This window comes from Abramis brama, assembly GCF_963993115.1.
Source record: "Abramis brama genome assembly, chromosome: 7".
Lineage (NCBI taxonomy): Eukaryota > Metazoa > Chordata > Actinopteri > Cypriniformes > Leuciscidae > Abramis > Abramis brama.
In genome coordinates this window covers 40,282,901-40,299,950 of record NC_139969.1, presented here as the reverse complement: position 1 = coordinate 40,299,950, position 17,050 = coordinate 40,282,901, and the positions used below count along the sequence as shown (strand labels likewise).

At 46.5% G+C, this 17,050-nt stretch overlaps 1 protein-coding gene across 1 annotated transcript in view; it reads left to right on the top strand.

Annotated features, from left to right (window-relative positions):
• c8b (complement component 8, beta polypeptide) overlaps positions 1 to 17,050 on the top strand; it is a 32,400-nt gene that overhangs the window by 7,802 nt on the left and 7,548 nt on the right. The window contains exons 5-10 of the mRNA XM_084119129.1: positions 946 to 1,078; positions 1,688 to 1,885; positions 2,660 to 2,900; positions 3,005 to 3,133; positions 4,728 to 4,891; positions 13,217 to 13,367. Coding sequence (XP_083975255.1) covers positions 946 to 1,078; positions 1,688 to 1,885; positions 2,660 to 2,900; positions 3,005 to 3,133; positions 4,728 to 4,891; positions 13,217 to 13,367 — 1,016 coding nt within the window. The remainder of the gene's footprint in view (positions 1 to 945; positions 1,079 to 1,687; positions 1,886 to 2,659; positions 2,901 to 3,004; positions 3,134 to 4,727; positions 4,892 to 13,216; positions 13,368 to 17,050) is intronic.

Here is a 17,050-nt window from a genome sequence, read left to right as displayed (position 1 = left end):
AAGCCAGTGCAGTTGCTGGAGCACGGGGGTAATGTGATGGCGTGAAGATGTATCAGTCAAAACACGTGCTGCAGAGTTTTGCATATATTGCAACCTCTTAATAGAATTGGCTGGTAAACCCGCAAAACACAACAAAAGATTATTAAAACAATTATTTAAAATGTTAAAATTAAAGGTGCTCTAAGTGATGTCACACGTTTTTAAGGCCGAAACATTTTTTGTCACATACAGCAAATATCTCCTCACCATCTGCTAGCTGCCTGTCCCCTGAACACACTGTAAAAAAAAACGCAGTCTCTGTAGACAGCCCAGGCTCCACAAACGGCAAGAAAAACAAACTGGCCCAGTCTGGACCACGAAACATAACAAACAGTGTTCCAGCCAATAACCGACAAGAATGATTTGGGGGTGGGGGGTTAGTGCGCGTGCACATGAAGGGGGAAGTTAGCTAGAGGAGAGATGTCTTAGACAACGACAACAACTAACGTTCAAATTTTATATTCTTGAGAATGTTGATATGGCCGACACACGAACAAAGAGACGACGTTCCGATGAACAAATAACAAAGAAGAGGGAAAAGGAGAAGGAAGGTGTAGTCCCGAATTTACATTGGAAAAGCGTTCAAAAGGTGGCGAGAACTCTGCCGGCAGAAGGGCTTCCAATCCGACATTCAGGCTCTGTTTTTGCTGGACAGGCGGGTAAATCCAGTTTGGTTTTGAGGGATGAGGAGGAGGTAGGGTCAAGCTAGCCTCCGTTTTGTTTGACAATATTTTGAACGTCAAAAAGAAGTGACGTCACCCAACATCGCTTAGAGCACCTTTAATTGGACATTATTGCAAATCTACTTTTTAAAATGTGTACTTAAGGACATTTTTGTTGCTCTTGTACTTGATGCCAAATGTAAAAACTGCCATAGATCAGAGATAACTCGTTCTTCATTCCTAGAATCAACATTTTGAATGGTAAACTGGAAGCAGTGGTGCTTGATAACCGATACTACGCTGGTGGCTGCTTGCCTCATTTTATCCAGGATGTTCGCTTCAGGAAGCCATATAACATACAGCAGTACACAATAGAGGTATGTTGCATGTTTTAAAATCTATAGCTGCAGTACAAAACTTTGCTTTATGGAGTTTTGAAACCCTTACGAATCCTTGGTTTTGAGCGTAGCATTAAATTGGCCAAGTCATGTAATTTCAGCAAACAAAGCTTTGTTACGCCATACTGTCTCGAAATGCTGGTGGTTCGCTGTTAGAGGGTGTCTAAAGCCGCGTTTCCACTCAAATTACCTGGAACAATTTGTCCCAGGAACTTTTTTCCCCCCAGACCTGTTGCTTTCTGCGTTTCCACCGCCATTCAAAGTACCGTGAAGATTAGGCAAATTAGTCTGGCGACGTAGGAGGGCCACTGTCCTGCAGAGTTTAGTTCCACCTCAAATCAAACACGCCTGCCTGTAGTTTTCAATCAATCCCGAAGGCATAGGTTAGATATTTCAGGTGTTAGTGATTGGAGTTGGAGCTGAACTCTGCAGGACAGTGGCCCTTCAGGACTGGAGTTGCCCATCCCTGCTTTAAGTACTTCTTCGACAAAAGCTTTTCCAATTACACTAGTAACAAATAATGGCAGTTTCAGAACTTTGGATTCTGTTTTTAATGTATGTGTGTGACATAATTTACTTTGTTCCCAGACAAAAGGCTCCTATGATTTCACGCTGGAGGCATACGAGTCTTACAATGAATACTTCAAGAGTGAAAGCAAGGCAACTTTATCCAAGACTAGCGTCTCATTTGGAATTGCTATTCCTCAGGTTTTTGAATTCGGTTTTAATTACAATGACCACAAATACAAGAAGTCAGTGAAGAAGATGCGCACCTTTTCAGGGACGGTAAGTTGTTTTTCTGTCACTAAGGTGAAGCTTCATTTGAACTATATTATCTACATTTATGAAATGACAACAGATGAAATCAGAAAATGGCCATTACTGTGAAGAACCAAGATTAAACTAGATTTTTACATTTTCTAGCTTGCATTTGCAGAAGTCTGTTATGCTAAGGTGCTGTGGCTGGTTGCCAGAGCGTTGCTTGGACGTTTTGAGTGGATGTTAGGTGGTTTCTTACTGGTCCAAGAGCGTATCCCAGAGTATCTATGATCCCTAGATTAGAGGTCTTCACCCCTCTGGGGACCAACTGTCCTCTAGAGTTTAGCTCCAATCCTAATTAAAAACACTTGAACCACCTCTTGTTTTAGTTAGGCTCAGGTTTGAAATAAACTTTGCAGAATAGTGGATCAGGTCCTTCACTGTAAATATGTTGGATTTTTTACCAATTTTATTGTCTGCCACTTAGTCTGGTCAGATGAAATAAGCCACATGGTTTCAGAGATATTTCATGTGTGTAGCAAAAACATTACAGGAGGAATTAAACTAAAGTTCAGGGTTAGGGGTATGATTAGATTCCTTTATATTCACTTCAATTCCTTTATAAGTATAAATAATTGTAATAGTGGTGCTATTCTTAGCAGACACCACTAACTATGAGAAAATAGTTGGATATTAATAATATTAATAAAATAAGAATGATAAGACAATATTAAATTATTGACCAGACTGTGAAATCTATAATTTGGAGCCAACCATGACTTTATTCTGTGTTGTCCTCAGAAAAAGAAATTCATCCGAGCACACTCTGAGCTTGAGGTAGCCCGCTATGCTTTAAAGAGCGCAAACCTGGTGCTACACCCTGAATTCCTGTCCCGCTTGCGCGCCCTGCCACTGGAATACGCATATGGAGAATATCGCCAGATCTACAGTGACTATGGGACACATTTCATCAAAGAGGCAACTCTCGGTGGAGATTTTGAATATACTGTTGTCCTCAATGATGAGCGACTTGAAAAATCTGGTAGGTAAAAGTAAGGAAGAATAGTATGTGATCAAAACAAAGACTACCCTGTTTTTCCAAAAGATGAGCCTACACTGAATCTAAGGGTTTTTCTTTCATTATAGGATACACACTTGAAGAAACCAAGAAATGTGTTCAGGCTGGACTGAATCTTGGAGCCAATATTAAGGGAGTGTATATTGGTGCAGGACTTTCAGTTGGTGGCTGCAGAGGCCTGTTGGAAGAGCTTGGAGGTGAGCAAATCCACAACTACACTGTTCAGATCAAATAATCTGAAAGTTGAAGCAAGCATTTCTTTGCTTTTAAAATTATTTCTCCTACCTCAGCTTAATGTGCAGAGACTGCACCAGAGAACAGTGACAAAACAAAGTTGAGAAAAGTTTATTTTAACTGCAAATTTCAGCAGCATCTGTCAATGGGAGTGGGGTCAGGAGTGCAACATAATCCGTCTCTTATAAAATAATCTTGTAATCCTTACAGTCAGAAATTACCCTACGGCTACTCACTGCAATGTGTTAGGTGCATGAAGTGTGCTGGCCACACACTTGAAGATTTTAAGCCTGATTTTGAGCCTGTTTTGCGCTCCCAAGCGATCGGGGGTGTGGCCCAATTCGAGGCTTCTGGCAACCGACTTTTTGTCCAAAAAATCCTCAATTGTGTGGTGTCATTACAATTATTTTACTGCTCCTGATCGCGTCATAGCCCGCATGATCCCAAATCATAAATATCAAACATGTTATTTACAACTCTTGATCAGGCTGCCTCTGACGTGATACCCACAATAGCCAATGAGAGCGAGCAAGCTTCACCAACCAGCCACAAAAGAGTATTTGTTGAAAGTGGAGTTGACCGTAGTTGGACTTCTATTTAGAGTGGTGCAAGTAGGACCAGTTATATTGATGATGTGCCCTGGATGGGAGTGAGCTTTAGGTGGGTGAATGTAATGGTGAGTGTTACCTGGGTGAGTGTGAAAAAGAAAAGTGAAAGTCACATGTGAAGGCCAAGTAGAGTAACCCATACTCAGAATTTGTCCTTTGCATTTGACCCAACAAAGTTAGTAAACACACATTAGGAGTAGTGATAATCACACACACTGCAAACCGTGGACACACACACACCCAGAACAGTGGGCATCCATTTTTGTTGTGGCATCCAGGGAGCAATTGGGAGTTAGGAGCCTTGCTGAAGGGGACCTCAGTCATTTCCTGCCGGTATAGAAAATCGAACCTGCAACCTTTGGGTTACCAGTCTGACTCTCTTACCATCAGGCTCCCATGAATACCCTGACCAGCCCACGACTGCAAACTGGCCTCAAGGGGTGCATTTGGAAACCGGAGTTGTAACTTGCATTTCCTTGAATGGGGATTCCCAGAAGGCGTGGTTAACATGATTTAAGTTGGTTGAAAATACTTTCCAGGGGAATCAAGGGGGCCCTCGATCGTCATCACCGTTCACCCCTCTAGCGACAGCCCTGCCTCCCACTTTCAGCATCTCTTATCTTCTCTGAAGATGTGTTTTCAGTCACAAACGATTCCTGATGGACAAAATCAAGTCTTCATAAAGTTGTTCAAGAAGACGTTTCACTCGGATAAACATCACAATAAAGAAGAAAAGACTATAGCAACTTCTGTTTAATGTCAATTTTAAGATATCGTGACAACTCCAGTTAGACATGGTTGAATTCATAAGGAGTTTGAACACTATCAAAACAGTTCTCTACTAGTGTTCAGAAAGCCTGTCATTAAATCCATTTGCTGCTTGTAGAGCAGTTTATCTAATGTTACTAATGTTTAATTAAACACCCTGTTTTGTTGTCTGACATTTCAGATTCCAATAAAGAAAGGGACATGGTGGAAGACGTCTTTATTGTGGTCAGGGGGGGTGACAGTGAAACAGTGTCACGTCTAGCAGCAAAACAGCTACCAACTCCAGACATTATGCAGCTGTGGGGTGATGCTGTGTTCTACAATCCAGACTTTATTCACAAGAAGGTGACATTTTTCATTCAGAATGCATTTCTTTGCAAAGCCTCAACTTGTCAACTTAAATCTGAATATTTCTATATCGCTATAGACCAGACATTAAAATGTTGTCTTCATTTAAAGGGATGGTTCAGAGGAAAATCAACCTAGGGTCCTTTACACCATGACCTCGAGCCAAACACCCCCCAGAAGCTTTTTTTCCCTTGGTCGAACATTATTAAAGTTAGATCTTATCTAGAGATATCAGCCGAATGTCTTACCGCAGGCGCTAATGGATCCTATGATGTATGTCATAAATTACCCCACTAATAATGCCCAGAATGGTACCAAACTTCTACAGTAGTACAAATAGGTTCTGTACTCATAAAGCGAGGCATTGGAAAGTTTGTAAGTACATCAGGAATTTATTTAAATAACACTTGCCTGATGGCTCATGCTACCGCTAACCCGGACGTCGACGTCACTTCAGTGATTTAGGAAAAGCACGTAAAAGTCCTGGCAGAAAGCGATGCATAAGGATGTAGTGTAACAACGCCCAGTTCCAGGAATGCACTAATATTTTTTTGGTAGAACCAGTTTGCAACAATTATTAGTTAACACTAATTTGTCAACACTTAGGAAAAAATTATAATTCGTCGTTACACTACATCCTTATGCATCGCTTTCTGCCAGAACTTTTCCCAAATAACGGAAGTGACCTCGACGTCATTTAAAGTGTTATTTAAATAAACTAATGTTCGACCAAGGGAAAAAAGGCTTCTGGGGGGTGTTTGGCTCGAGGTCATGGTGCAAAGGACCCTAGGTTGATTTTACTCCGAATCATCCCTTTAAGCAAAAATCTTATAAAACAAAAATATACCAATAAATAAAATTTGTATGCAAAATTATAACACTTTTCTCACAGTCTTAGAATGCTAGATAGACTCCAATCACAAAAGCTTCTGCTCTTTTGGCAAAGCCTTTTACATTTGGCATTTACTTAAAGCGACTTTTCAGTGTACACATTTTACCAGTATCTGTGTTCCCTGGGAATAGAATCTATGACCTTGCTTGAACAGGTAAAGATCACTTTTGTGCATATTGGCATCTTATACCAAAGAGCTTCAAATTATTCTATAGACTGTGTCATCCCTGTTGAAAAGAGCAGAATGTCTGATCACCTGCATATGCTGTGTTTTGGAGAGCCATCATGGGATGCTGATGTTCAGTTTGTTTCCTTAATTAGTTTAGTCAGCAACTGTATCTTGGTCAAACTTCTATCTTGTCTTTTGTTTATTTTAGTCATAAGCTACTTTAACTTAAATTTTTACCTGAATCAGTTTATATAAAGATCTCTTTACTTTTAAGTATGACAATTGTATATTTTATTCAACACTGTATGAGAGAGAAGAGCATCTTGTCACTGCTGAATTTCCCTGAGAAGGGTTTGATTATGAAGTGCCTTCTGTACAGCGCCAAGTAGCATCAGCATCAGCCAATATTTATTTCTGTGGTTGGGTGTCATGCAATCATCACACCGTAGAGGTGTTCCCCATAGTGTCAAATGCTGTTGCAGCGTCTCGTTCTCAACTCAGGGAACAAGTGTTGCATTCTTAACCCTCGTTCCCCTTCGAGGGAACTCGCACTGCGTCGTCGTCGTGACGACACTTTGGGGAATGCTCCCAGCGTAGCGCATCTGAAGCATGAATGAAATCTGTCCAATCCTGATTGGTGCTGCGTCATGACGTAGTAGATGACGGCATGACCGGAAGATACAAAGGGACGCCCGCACAAACACACGTTAGCTTTTTGCTCTTCAGCTAAAGCGCTCTGTGTGAATTGTCCGTCCTATTTAGTGTTGTTTGTCCTTATATATCACAGTTACACAAGCAATAATGTCTAGAAGCGAGCAGTTCAGACAGTGTGTGCACCCGTGTCCGCGCTATATTTCGGGCACGGACACACACCAGCTGTGTGTGCATTGCCTGGGTGTGCAGCACGCTAGGGCGGCTCTCGAGGGAAATGAAAAAATGAATGATGAAAGCGGCCAAGCTCGCGAGCCCCGCGGTTCTGGGCCCGCCGTTGCCGAGGCAGCGCGGCGCCGCAGATCGTGGGGCTCACAGATGGATCTTTCAGCGGGACGCGGGACTGCTTCGGCATCTTCCCGGTCCTCGTCTGAAGATTCGGATGCTCTCCCGCCTCGCGCGGAAGCCCGCGATGCGGCTTCTTCCCGCGAGGTGGAACCGATGCTTCAGCTATCTGGCTCTGAGGAGTCAGATGCTTTAAGCATCGAGGCGGGTGATGTGGAGCTTAATCAACCTCTTCATGCACCCGCTCAAGAGGAGCTGGTGGAGGTTTTGACCCGCGCTGTGGCCAAATTAAGAATTGATTGGCCACAAGAAGAACCAGAAATCCAGCCGCCCAGTAAGCTGGATGAAAGGTTTTATAAGCGCCGGTCTCAACTTCCACGCCGGGGCCTTCAGTTTTTGACAATGAGTTGTGCAAGGCGTGGGAAAAAACATATTCAGCCAGGCTCTCAAACCCCCCAGTGCTTGATTTTTCTAATGTGCTGGGGGCGGCTGAGCGTGGCTATGGGAAAATGCCTCAGGTGGAGGAAGCTCTCGCGAGCTATCTTTCTCCCGAGGCCGCATCGTCCCTTAAGGCCCCGGTACTGCCCACCAAGCCATGCCACGATACATCTTCGCTGGTGGGCAGAGCTTATATGGCGGCTGGGCGGGCTGGTAGCTGCATGCACACTATGGCGGTGTTGCAGGCCTACCAGGCCGACCTCTTCAAGGAACTTGATGAGGGCGAGGGTCCCTCTCCGAGCGATATCACGGAGCTGAGAAAAGCCACCGACTTGTCTCTCCGCATCACCAAGGAGATGGCCCGTGCCATCGGCCGCTCCATGGCTGGTATGGTGTGTGTTGACAGACATCTATGGTTAAATTTGTCGGGGATGAAGGAGAGAGAAAAACATTTTCTTCTTGACTCCCCGATTTCGCCTTCTGGCCTCTTCGGCGGTGCGGATAGTTCCGTAGTCGAGAGGTTTTAGGAGGTGAAAAAGCAGTCGGCGGCTTTCTATCAATACCTCCCTCGCCGCTCTGGCTCCTCGGGGAAGGCTGCCTCAAAAGGGCAGCCTCGGCCGTCTGCCAGCTCCTCGCACCGACAGGCAAGCCTTCTGAGCCTAAGGTCGATCTGAGGACCGTCCTTCAGGCAAAGACGAGGCAACGAGGCAAGCCTTCTGAGCCTAAGGTCGATCTGAGGACCGTCCTTCAGGCAAAGAAGGCTTCCTCCAAGTGGTCCTAGTTGCGGCCGGACCGCTGAGAGCTGTCCCCCCCGGGGTGGAGCGATCGAGGTCGCCTCCCTCCCGGAGCTCTCGGGAAATCAGTGCTGTGTTCCCGCCATCCAGTACGCTTCGGGCCACACTGTTTTCCCGCGTACGCACGCCGCTCCAGCCGCCTCTAGAAAGACCTGCGGCTGGGCAGCGAACACGTCCGCCCGCCGAAAAATCGTTCTCGACTGCTCCCTGCAGGCCAGCCGCTTCAGGGGGTCGGGAACGTGTCTCGGGTAGCACCCGAGGCCAGCCTCGAGAGCCACACTGTTTTCCTGCGTACGCACGCCGCTCCAGCCGCCTCTAGAAAGACCTGCGGCTGGCCAGCGAACGCGTCCGCCCCCCGAAAATCGTTCTCGGCTGCTCCCTGCTGGCCAGCCGCTTCAGGGGGTCGGGAACGAGTCTCGGGTAGCACCCGAGGCCAGCCTCGAGAGGCTGGTTCCCTTAGTAGATTATCTCGGCGCATGGTCATGCCTTCCGAATATATCTGCGCGGGCCCTGCGTACTGTAGAGCTGGGTTACAGGATGCAGTTCAGCTCCCCTCCCCCGAAGTTCAACGGGGTGGTCTGGACTGTGGTCGGCCCAGAGCAGGTTCGGGTTATGGAACAGGAAGTTCAATCCCTGTTGGTCAAGGAGGCCATAGAACGTGTTCCTCTGGTCACAGGAAATCAGGAAATTCCTGAGGTTCGCTTTCGGGGGCGAAGCGTACCAATATCGGGTTCTTCCCTTTGGCCTAGCTCTCTCCCCTCGCACCTTCACCAAGTGCATGGATGCAGCGCTGGCTCCGCTGAGACTCCAGGGCATCCGTGTACTCAATTATATCGACGACTGGCTAATATTGGCCAGGTCGCGCGAGATGGCAGTTCGGCATCGAGATGTCGTTCTGGCCCATATCAGGTCTCAACACAAAGAAGAGTGTGTTGACGCCCTCCCAGAGGACTACGTTCCTGGGAGTTGTATGGGACTCCGCGACAATGCGGGCACAAATGTCTCCTGCGCGCGTGGAGTCCATGCGGGCGATGGTCTCCAGAGCGAAGCTAGGCCACAACCTCACTGTGAAGCAGTTTCAGAGACTGCTGGGGCTCATGGCAGCAGCGTCCAACGTCATACCTTTTGGTCTGTTACACATGAGACCCCTACAGTGGTGGTTGAGAGCCAAGGGGTTTTCCCCGAGGGGAAATCTGTTCCGTATGATTAGGGTAACGCGCAGATGCCTTCGTTCCCTTGTCATATGGAGGAAACCTTGGTTCCTGTCCCAGGGACCTGTGCTGGGAGCATCATGTTGCCGGAAAACCGTTTCAACAGATGCCTCCCTCACTGGTTGGGGCGCGGTCATGGACGGCCGCTTTGCGAGAGGTCTGTGGGAGACCCGGCATTCTTCCTGGCACATCAACTGCCTGGAAATGCTGGCGGTCTACAAAGCTCTGAGGAGCTTTTTCCCGGACCTCCGCGGCCACCATGTCCTGATACGCTCGGACAATACTTCTGTAGTCGCGTATCTGAATCATCAGGGGGGTCTGAGGTCGCGCCCTCTATGCAGACTGGCACACCAGATCCTTCTGTGGTCCCAGGGGAAACTGTCGTCTCTCAGAGCGATGTATGTCCCCGGGGACCAAAATCAGGGAGCAGACGTCCTGTCGAGACAGGGGCTGAGGCCTGGGGAGTGGCGACTCCACCCCGAGGTGGTGGAAGCCATGTGCGTGAGATTCGGCCCAGTGGAAGTGGATCTGTTCGCGTCTCAAGAGACGTCCCACTGTCCACTGTGGTTCTCTCTCAGGCATCCAGCTCCACTGGGGCTGGACGCACGTGGCCGAGGCTGCGTCTGTACGCATTTCCCCCGATCGCTCTGCTCCCGGGAGTCTTGGAGCGGGTCCGCCGGGAGGGGATCAGTCTACTTTTAGTAGCACCCCGCTGGCCGACCTGGGTATGGTTCTCGGACATTGTAGCACTGCTGGACGGTCTCCCGTGGCAGGTCCCTCTGAGGAGGGATCTGCTGTCGCAGGCAGGGGGCACAATATTTCACCCCCGGCCAGAGCTGTGGAACCTCTAGGTCTGGCCCCTGAGGGGGCTCGGTACCTAGAGGCTGGCCTGTCAGCAGGTGTTGTCGAGACCCTACTCAGCTCCAGGGCTCCTTCTACCAGGAGACTGTACAGCCTGAAGTGGAATGTGTTTTCCACTTGGTGTAGAGAGCGTGAGGTGGACCCAGTTAACTGCCCAGTGGCTTCAGTGCTGGAGTTCCTCCAAGATCGTTTCTCCGCCAGTCTTACCCCATCCACACTTAAGGTGTATGTGGCTGCCATTGCGGCTTTCCACTCGCCTGTAGGTGATGGGCCTTTGGGAAAGCACCATATGGTTGTACGGTTCCTCCGTGGGGCTCGGAGGATGAGGCCTGCGGCTCACTCCAGAGTCCCAACTTGGGACCTGGCGGTGGTACTTGAAGGGTTGGCTGAGGCCCCCTTCGAGCCACTGGAGTCGGCTGAGGCAAAGAACCTTACCTTCAAGGTGGCCTTTCTCCTTGCTATCACCTCTCTGAGGAGAGTGGGGGATCTCCAGGCCTTGGCTATAACGCCAACTTGCCTGGAGTTTGCCCCTAGCGGAGTTAAGGCCATCTTACATCCTAGACCGGGCTATGTGCCCAAGGTGCCGTCTAGTGTGGCACGGTCAGTGGTTCTTCAGGCCTTCTATCCTTCACCTCACGTGACAGCGGAAGAGGGGAGACTTCACCTGCTCTGCCCAGTCAGAGCCCTGAGAGTGTACTTGGAGAAGTCTTCTCAGTGGAGGAAGTCAGACCAGTTGTTGGTGTGCTTTGGTTCACCCAAGAAAGGGCTGCCTGCATCTAAACAGACAATCAGCAATTGGATTGTTCAGGCTATAGCCACGGCTTATCAGGTGCGCAATTTGCCTTCACCTATGGCCGTGAGGGCACATTCCACCAGGGGCATGGTCTCCTCGGTGGCCCTCCTTTCTGGCTTCTCGCTTCAGGAGATCTGCGAGGCGGCCGGGTGGGCCACCCCGCACACCTTCATACGCTTCTACAGTCTGCAACTCCCTGTGACGCCTGGCGCCAGAGTGCTCGTGTCCTAAGTGTGCCTGGTCTCCCAGCTTCACACTAGGGCAGGCGTGATTACGGTGTGGCATAGTGGGCATTACATTCCCCAAAGTGTCATCACGACGACGACGCAGTGCAAGTTCCCTCGAAGGGGAACGTCTCGGGTTACGACTGTAACCCTTGTTCCCCGAGAAGGGAAAGAGACACTGCGTCTTGTCGCCACACCTATCACGGGCAGAGCACTTGCTTCATCGCAAAGGAGCTAACGTGTGTTTGTGCCGGCGTCCCTTTGTATCTTCCGGTTATGCCGTCATCTACTACGTCATGACGCAGCACCAATCAGGATTGGACAGATTTCATTCATGCTTCAGATGCGCTACGCTGGGGGCATTCCCCAAAGTGTCGTCACGATGACGACGTAGTGTCTCGTTCCCTTCTCGGGGAACAAGGGTTACAGTCGTAACCCGAGACGATTTTCCTGTACCCGAAAAAGGTAATGTTATTGCATTGGACTAAAATTTACTGACTTCACTCACCCAGAGTCTAATAACAACTTCCCAAAAATATTTTGATACTTTTTCAATTTTTTTGTGGGTTTTTTTTCCACATTGTAACACTTGTGGTGTTCCCGGTCAAAAATGATAGGCCAAAAAAAAATTGCTTATAAATTTCTCATTAGGCTACATCATCACCAAATATTGGATTCAATCTTTTTGCCAGCTTGTTTTCTTTCGATCAGGACAGGTTTTGTTAGCCTGGTAATACCAAACTCTGCTACTTCGCTTTACTTCGTAGACAGAGTCTGGCATGGCATAATTGAAAAGCGTTTTCTTTCTCGCGGGGGGGGCGTTTGTCTGAAGTTTAAAATCATTGGTTACCCGTAAGCCAATCACATAACGTTTGGTTATGGCGTGTGTTATGCGCATGCTCAGCCGCATCTAACTTCCACTGTAAACACATGTATGATGCGAAAACAAAACCATCGAGCGAAATACCGGAGTGAACATGGCTGTGAACGACTTTTGCAGATTATGTGAAGTAAATCTACGCATCCACGGTACAATCAGTGTCTACGTCGTCACGGCTCTCAGCCCGCCCTCTGTTCGTTGATTGGCCGGCTGTTTTCAGGCCGGAGGAAAACGGAAAGCTATTACGCTGTCTCAGACTGAGTACAAAAGCGAAATGAAATTGAGCGGAAGTACGAAGTCTGACGTAGTCAGGCTAAGGTTTTGTATTTATTTCTGAAATTTGTTGATTGTAGGCTTCATTGATCTGAGCTTACATACCTTTTTTTGTTAAAAAAAAGCATTATTTGTGGATAATTTTCTCAGTTTCACAAAAATTATGAAAACAAATTCCGGTTTTTCACACAAATGTACTTTAATGTTTAACCAGGAAATTCGTTTTGAAATGCTTTTATTGGTAAAAAATGACTGCCCATTGAAAATGAAACAAGTGATTAACAAGTGATTTATAAGCTTTTTTTTTTTTTGTAGGCTGGTAATTTTTTACCATGAACACCACAAGTGTGACTGTGCCAATTTGTACAAAACAAAACAAAAAGAACATTTCAAAACAAATGTATAGCTTAAATGTGAGAGCTAACTAGTGTGATAAACAGTGCAAATGGATTTTCATGTTTTATGTAAAATTGACTAAATTAACCACAAATAACACTTTTTTTTCACTCAAAAACTGAGGTACATAAGCTCAGATAAATAAGGCCTACGATTTATCAGTTCCAAAAATAAATACAAAACTAATTAAAAACTAATCGAAAGAAAACATGTTGACAAAAAGACTGAATCCGTTATTTGGTGATGTAGCATAACGAGAGGTTTATAAGCAATTTTTTGCAGGCCAGTAATTTTTGACTGGAAACATCACAAGTGTTATAGGGGTTTCAACCAAGCCATTTGTCCTTGATTATTGGTTTCACTTTGCAAAATACTGTAATGTTAAATGTTTACAGTTAGAACCACTTTATGAGTTGGTGCCATCCCAAGAATCGAATGCTAACATCCTGAAGAAAAACCTGAGGAGAGCTCTGTCCGAGTACCTGAAAGAAACCAGCTCCTGTCGCTGCTCCCCCTGTCTCAATAACGGCATGGCCGTGCTCAAAGGTAATCACACACCACTAATAATTACTATATAGAAATAGTGTTGAGTGTTTTCCTATTATATTCATTCTTTTTTTATCAACATTTGAATGTTGGTAATTTTCATAAAAAAACAACAACAACTAAAAACATTTCGAACAAAAGGCTGAGAAAATTCGTGTTTTTGTCAGACTTCTTCTGGACTGGATTCAGAACAATGATCAAAACCAAAGACTATAGATATAGAAAGACGGTGCACTCGTATTACAATGAAAGTGCAACATGCAATATGGCGACATACATCCTGCCTTTTAAGTAAAAGAGCCAATCACTGATTGGCAGAGTCATTACATCACTGCAGTTGCCGTTAGAAGCTCCGGTTCCCATAGAAACCTGAGACTCACGCTCAAAACAGTACATGCGCATTGGCTCTTCTTGCCTGAAAAGTAAGCTTTTTTACTGCTATTTGAGCACAAGAAACATAATTTAAAGGACAATTCATGTCAGATTTTGTTGCTGAATTCCTTACCCGGCTGTCGGTGAACATGTCAAACTAGCGATCAAAGACTTCAGATTTTAGCCTTGGATCAGAGGAATCTTTTTCAAAATTTGTCTCAGACGGCCAAATCATGGCCAGAATCGTACAGCGTGAACCCGGCTTTAGTGACATAGATCCGCAATCAGCATTCATTTTCCCTAATGGTCTGATGGTAGAAGTTTTGTTAAGTGTGTCAGAGGGTTCGGGTTCTAATCCGCCCTCGTATAATTTTTTTTCCGCCTTCTCATTAAAGATGTTAATCAATGATTGTATCTCAAGAGCAGGGACATGTTTGTGTGCATTTTGTTTTGTGATTTGTATGCAAGTATGCATGTTCTCTTTTTATGTGAAATAATGATAAATACGGTTTGATGCACTCCTGAAACTAATTATTAAATTACTGTAACATTCTTTCTTGTAAATCAGTGGTCAAATATCAGTGCTGGAGTCTTAAGTCTTAAAAGACCAAATGTCCACTTCTGTCCTGCCTTGCGGCTTGAGGTCTGAGGCTATCGGCCGATGTTAGCCCTGCCTCACACTGGCCCCGCGTAGACTTGATATAAGCATCACTATACCACTTGTTTCGAAGGGAAATTAAGTCAGTATTCTGAAGGGTGCAGGACATTACAATCTCATATGTGGTAGTTTGAAACACTTCCAGTTTATTTCTATAGTATAAGTTCTACACTTAAAGGAAACAACTATGAAAATGTATTTGTAACGTATAGGCAAAGACAAAGCGGATAGAGAGAATCCATATGCAAACACAAGTTTAATAGACAAACATAAACATAAACATAAGATAATCCAAAAACAAGGGTAACAGTTACAAAGTGGAGGCAGGGGAACAACAACAGGAATACACAAACTGTCATGACAGAAACACGGAAGCAATGCTGCAAGTAACTAAGAGTGTTTATTAGTTGGTGAAAGAAGAAAGTCAAAATATGTCCCGGAGAACAGGATTGTGACGCAGGGACTTCGGTCAGATGGTCAGATGAGTGCAGAGATGAAGTGCGCTGGTGAAGGTGAAGACAAACTCTGACACGAACTAATCCACAGGAACACCGAACAGGAACACCGAACAGGAACACCGAACAGGAACACCGAACAGGAACTGGAACGCCGAGCAGGAACAGGACCAAACACACAGAGAACTTCATACAACGATCTGACAAGTGAGATGAGAAAACAGTGAGCATATAAAGGAGAGTAGATTGGCTGCAGCTGGCGTGAGTGAGTGAAATCAGCTGGAGGCTGATCAAGCTGAATGGGTCGGTTACGCCCATCCACACACACACAAATAACAACATAACACGAGACAAGAAGGAAACAATGAATTCATGAACCGTGACAGTACCCTCCCCTCTAAGAACGCCTCCTGGCTTTCCCAGACTCCCTTACCTGTCGATTGTAATCATCGATAAGGGAGTGATCCAGGATGTCTCTAGCAGGAACCCAACTTCTCTCCTCCGGACCGTAACCTTCCCAGTCCACCAAGTACTGGAATCCGCGTCCCCTCCGCCTTGCGTCCAGAATACGATTGACCGAATATGATGGTTCCCCGTCTACGAGTCGCGTCGGGGGGGGGGACCGGGACTGGTGGATTTATGCGAGAACGAAACACGTGTTTTACTTTAGATACATGGAACACCGGATGAATTCTCCTGTACGCCGGAGGAAGATTGAGGCGGATTGCCACCGGACTAATGATCTTGGTGACAGTAAATGGGCCAATGAATTTGGGAGCAAGTTTATTAGAAACGGAGCGGAGAGGAATGTTCTTTGTTGAAAGCCACACTTTTTGACCAGCAACGTATACGGGAAGCTTAGACCGGTGGCGATCGGCTTTAGCCTTGGTGCGCGCCCACACTTGGAGTAGAGTCTCACGGGCTCTAGTCCAAGTGCGGTGACACCTCTGGACGAAGGCGTGAGTGGAGGGAACTGCGACTTCAGATTCCAGACTGGGAAAAATTGGTGGCTGGTATCCTACGCTACACTCAAACGGAGATAGGCCCGTGGATGATACTGGTAACGTGTTGTGGGCGTACTCCACCATAGATAATTGTTGGCTCCACGAGGAAGGATTCTTGGAAACCAAACATCGCAACATTCTCTCCAAATCTTGGTTGGCTCTCTCAGTTTGGCCAGTGCTCTGGGGGTGAAACCCTGAGGACAGACTGACTGTCGCTCCCAATAACTTACAGAATTCTCGCCAAAATTTGGACACAAATTGGGGTCCTCTGTCAGAAACCACGTCCGTCGGGAGGCCATGTAAGCGAAAGACGTGGTTAACGACGGTCAACGCTGTCTCCTTGGCTGAGGGTAATTTGGCTGAGGGTAATTTGATGCTTATACTGACTGTCGCTCCCAATAACTTACAGAATTCTCACCAAAATTTGGACACAAATTGGGGTCCTCTGTCAGAAACCACGTCCGTCGGGAGGCCATGTAAGCGAAAGACGTGGTTAACGACGGTCAACGCTGTCTCCTTGGCTGAGGGTAATTTGGGCAAGGGAATGAAATGAGCCGCTTTCGAGAACCGGTCCACCACGGTCAAAACTACAGTGTAACCCTGAGAGGGTGGGAGGGCGGTAACAAAATCTAGCGCTATGTGGGACCAGGGTCTCGAAGGGACAGGCAGCGGTTGAAGTAACCCATCTGGGGAACGATTAGACATCTTACCAGTGGCACAAACTGAGCGAGCCAAAACAAAACTGTGAACATCCCGAGCCATAAGTGGCCACCAGAATCGTTGCTTAACTAAAAACTTAGTATGATTAACTCCTGGATGACAAGCCACATTGGAACAATGCCCCCACTGAATGACGTCAGACCGTAATCCCTCCGGCACAAATAAACGGTTCGGTGGGCAACCGGGCGGAGGCGTTACCCCTTCTAAGGCCGTCTTAACCTTCGATTCGACCTCCCATGTGAGTGTGGAGACAAATAGGGTCTCGGGTAAAATGCACTCGGGAGTAGACAGGCATTCGGAACGGTCAAAAATGCGCGATAAAGAATCGGGTTTGATGTTTTTGGAACCCTGTGCGGTACGAGAGAGTAAAATCAAAACGACCGAAAAAAAGTGCCCAATGAGCCTGCCTGGAAGTTCAATCTTTTGGCGGTTCTAATGTATTCCAGATTCATGTGATAAGTCCAGACGATAAAA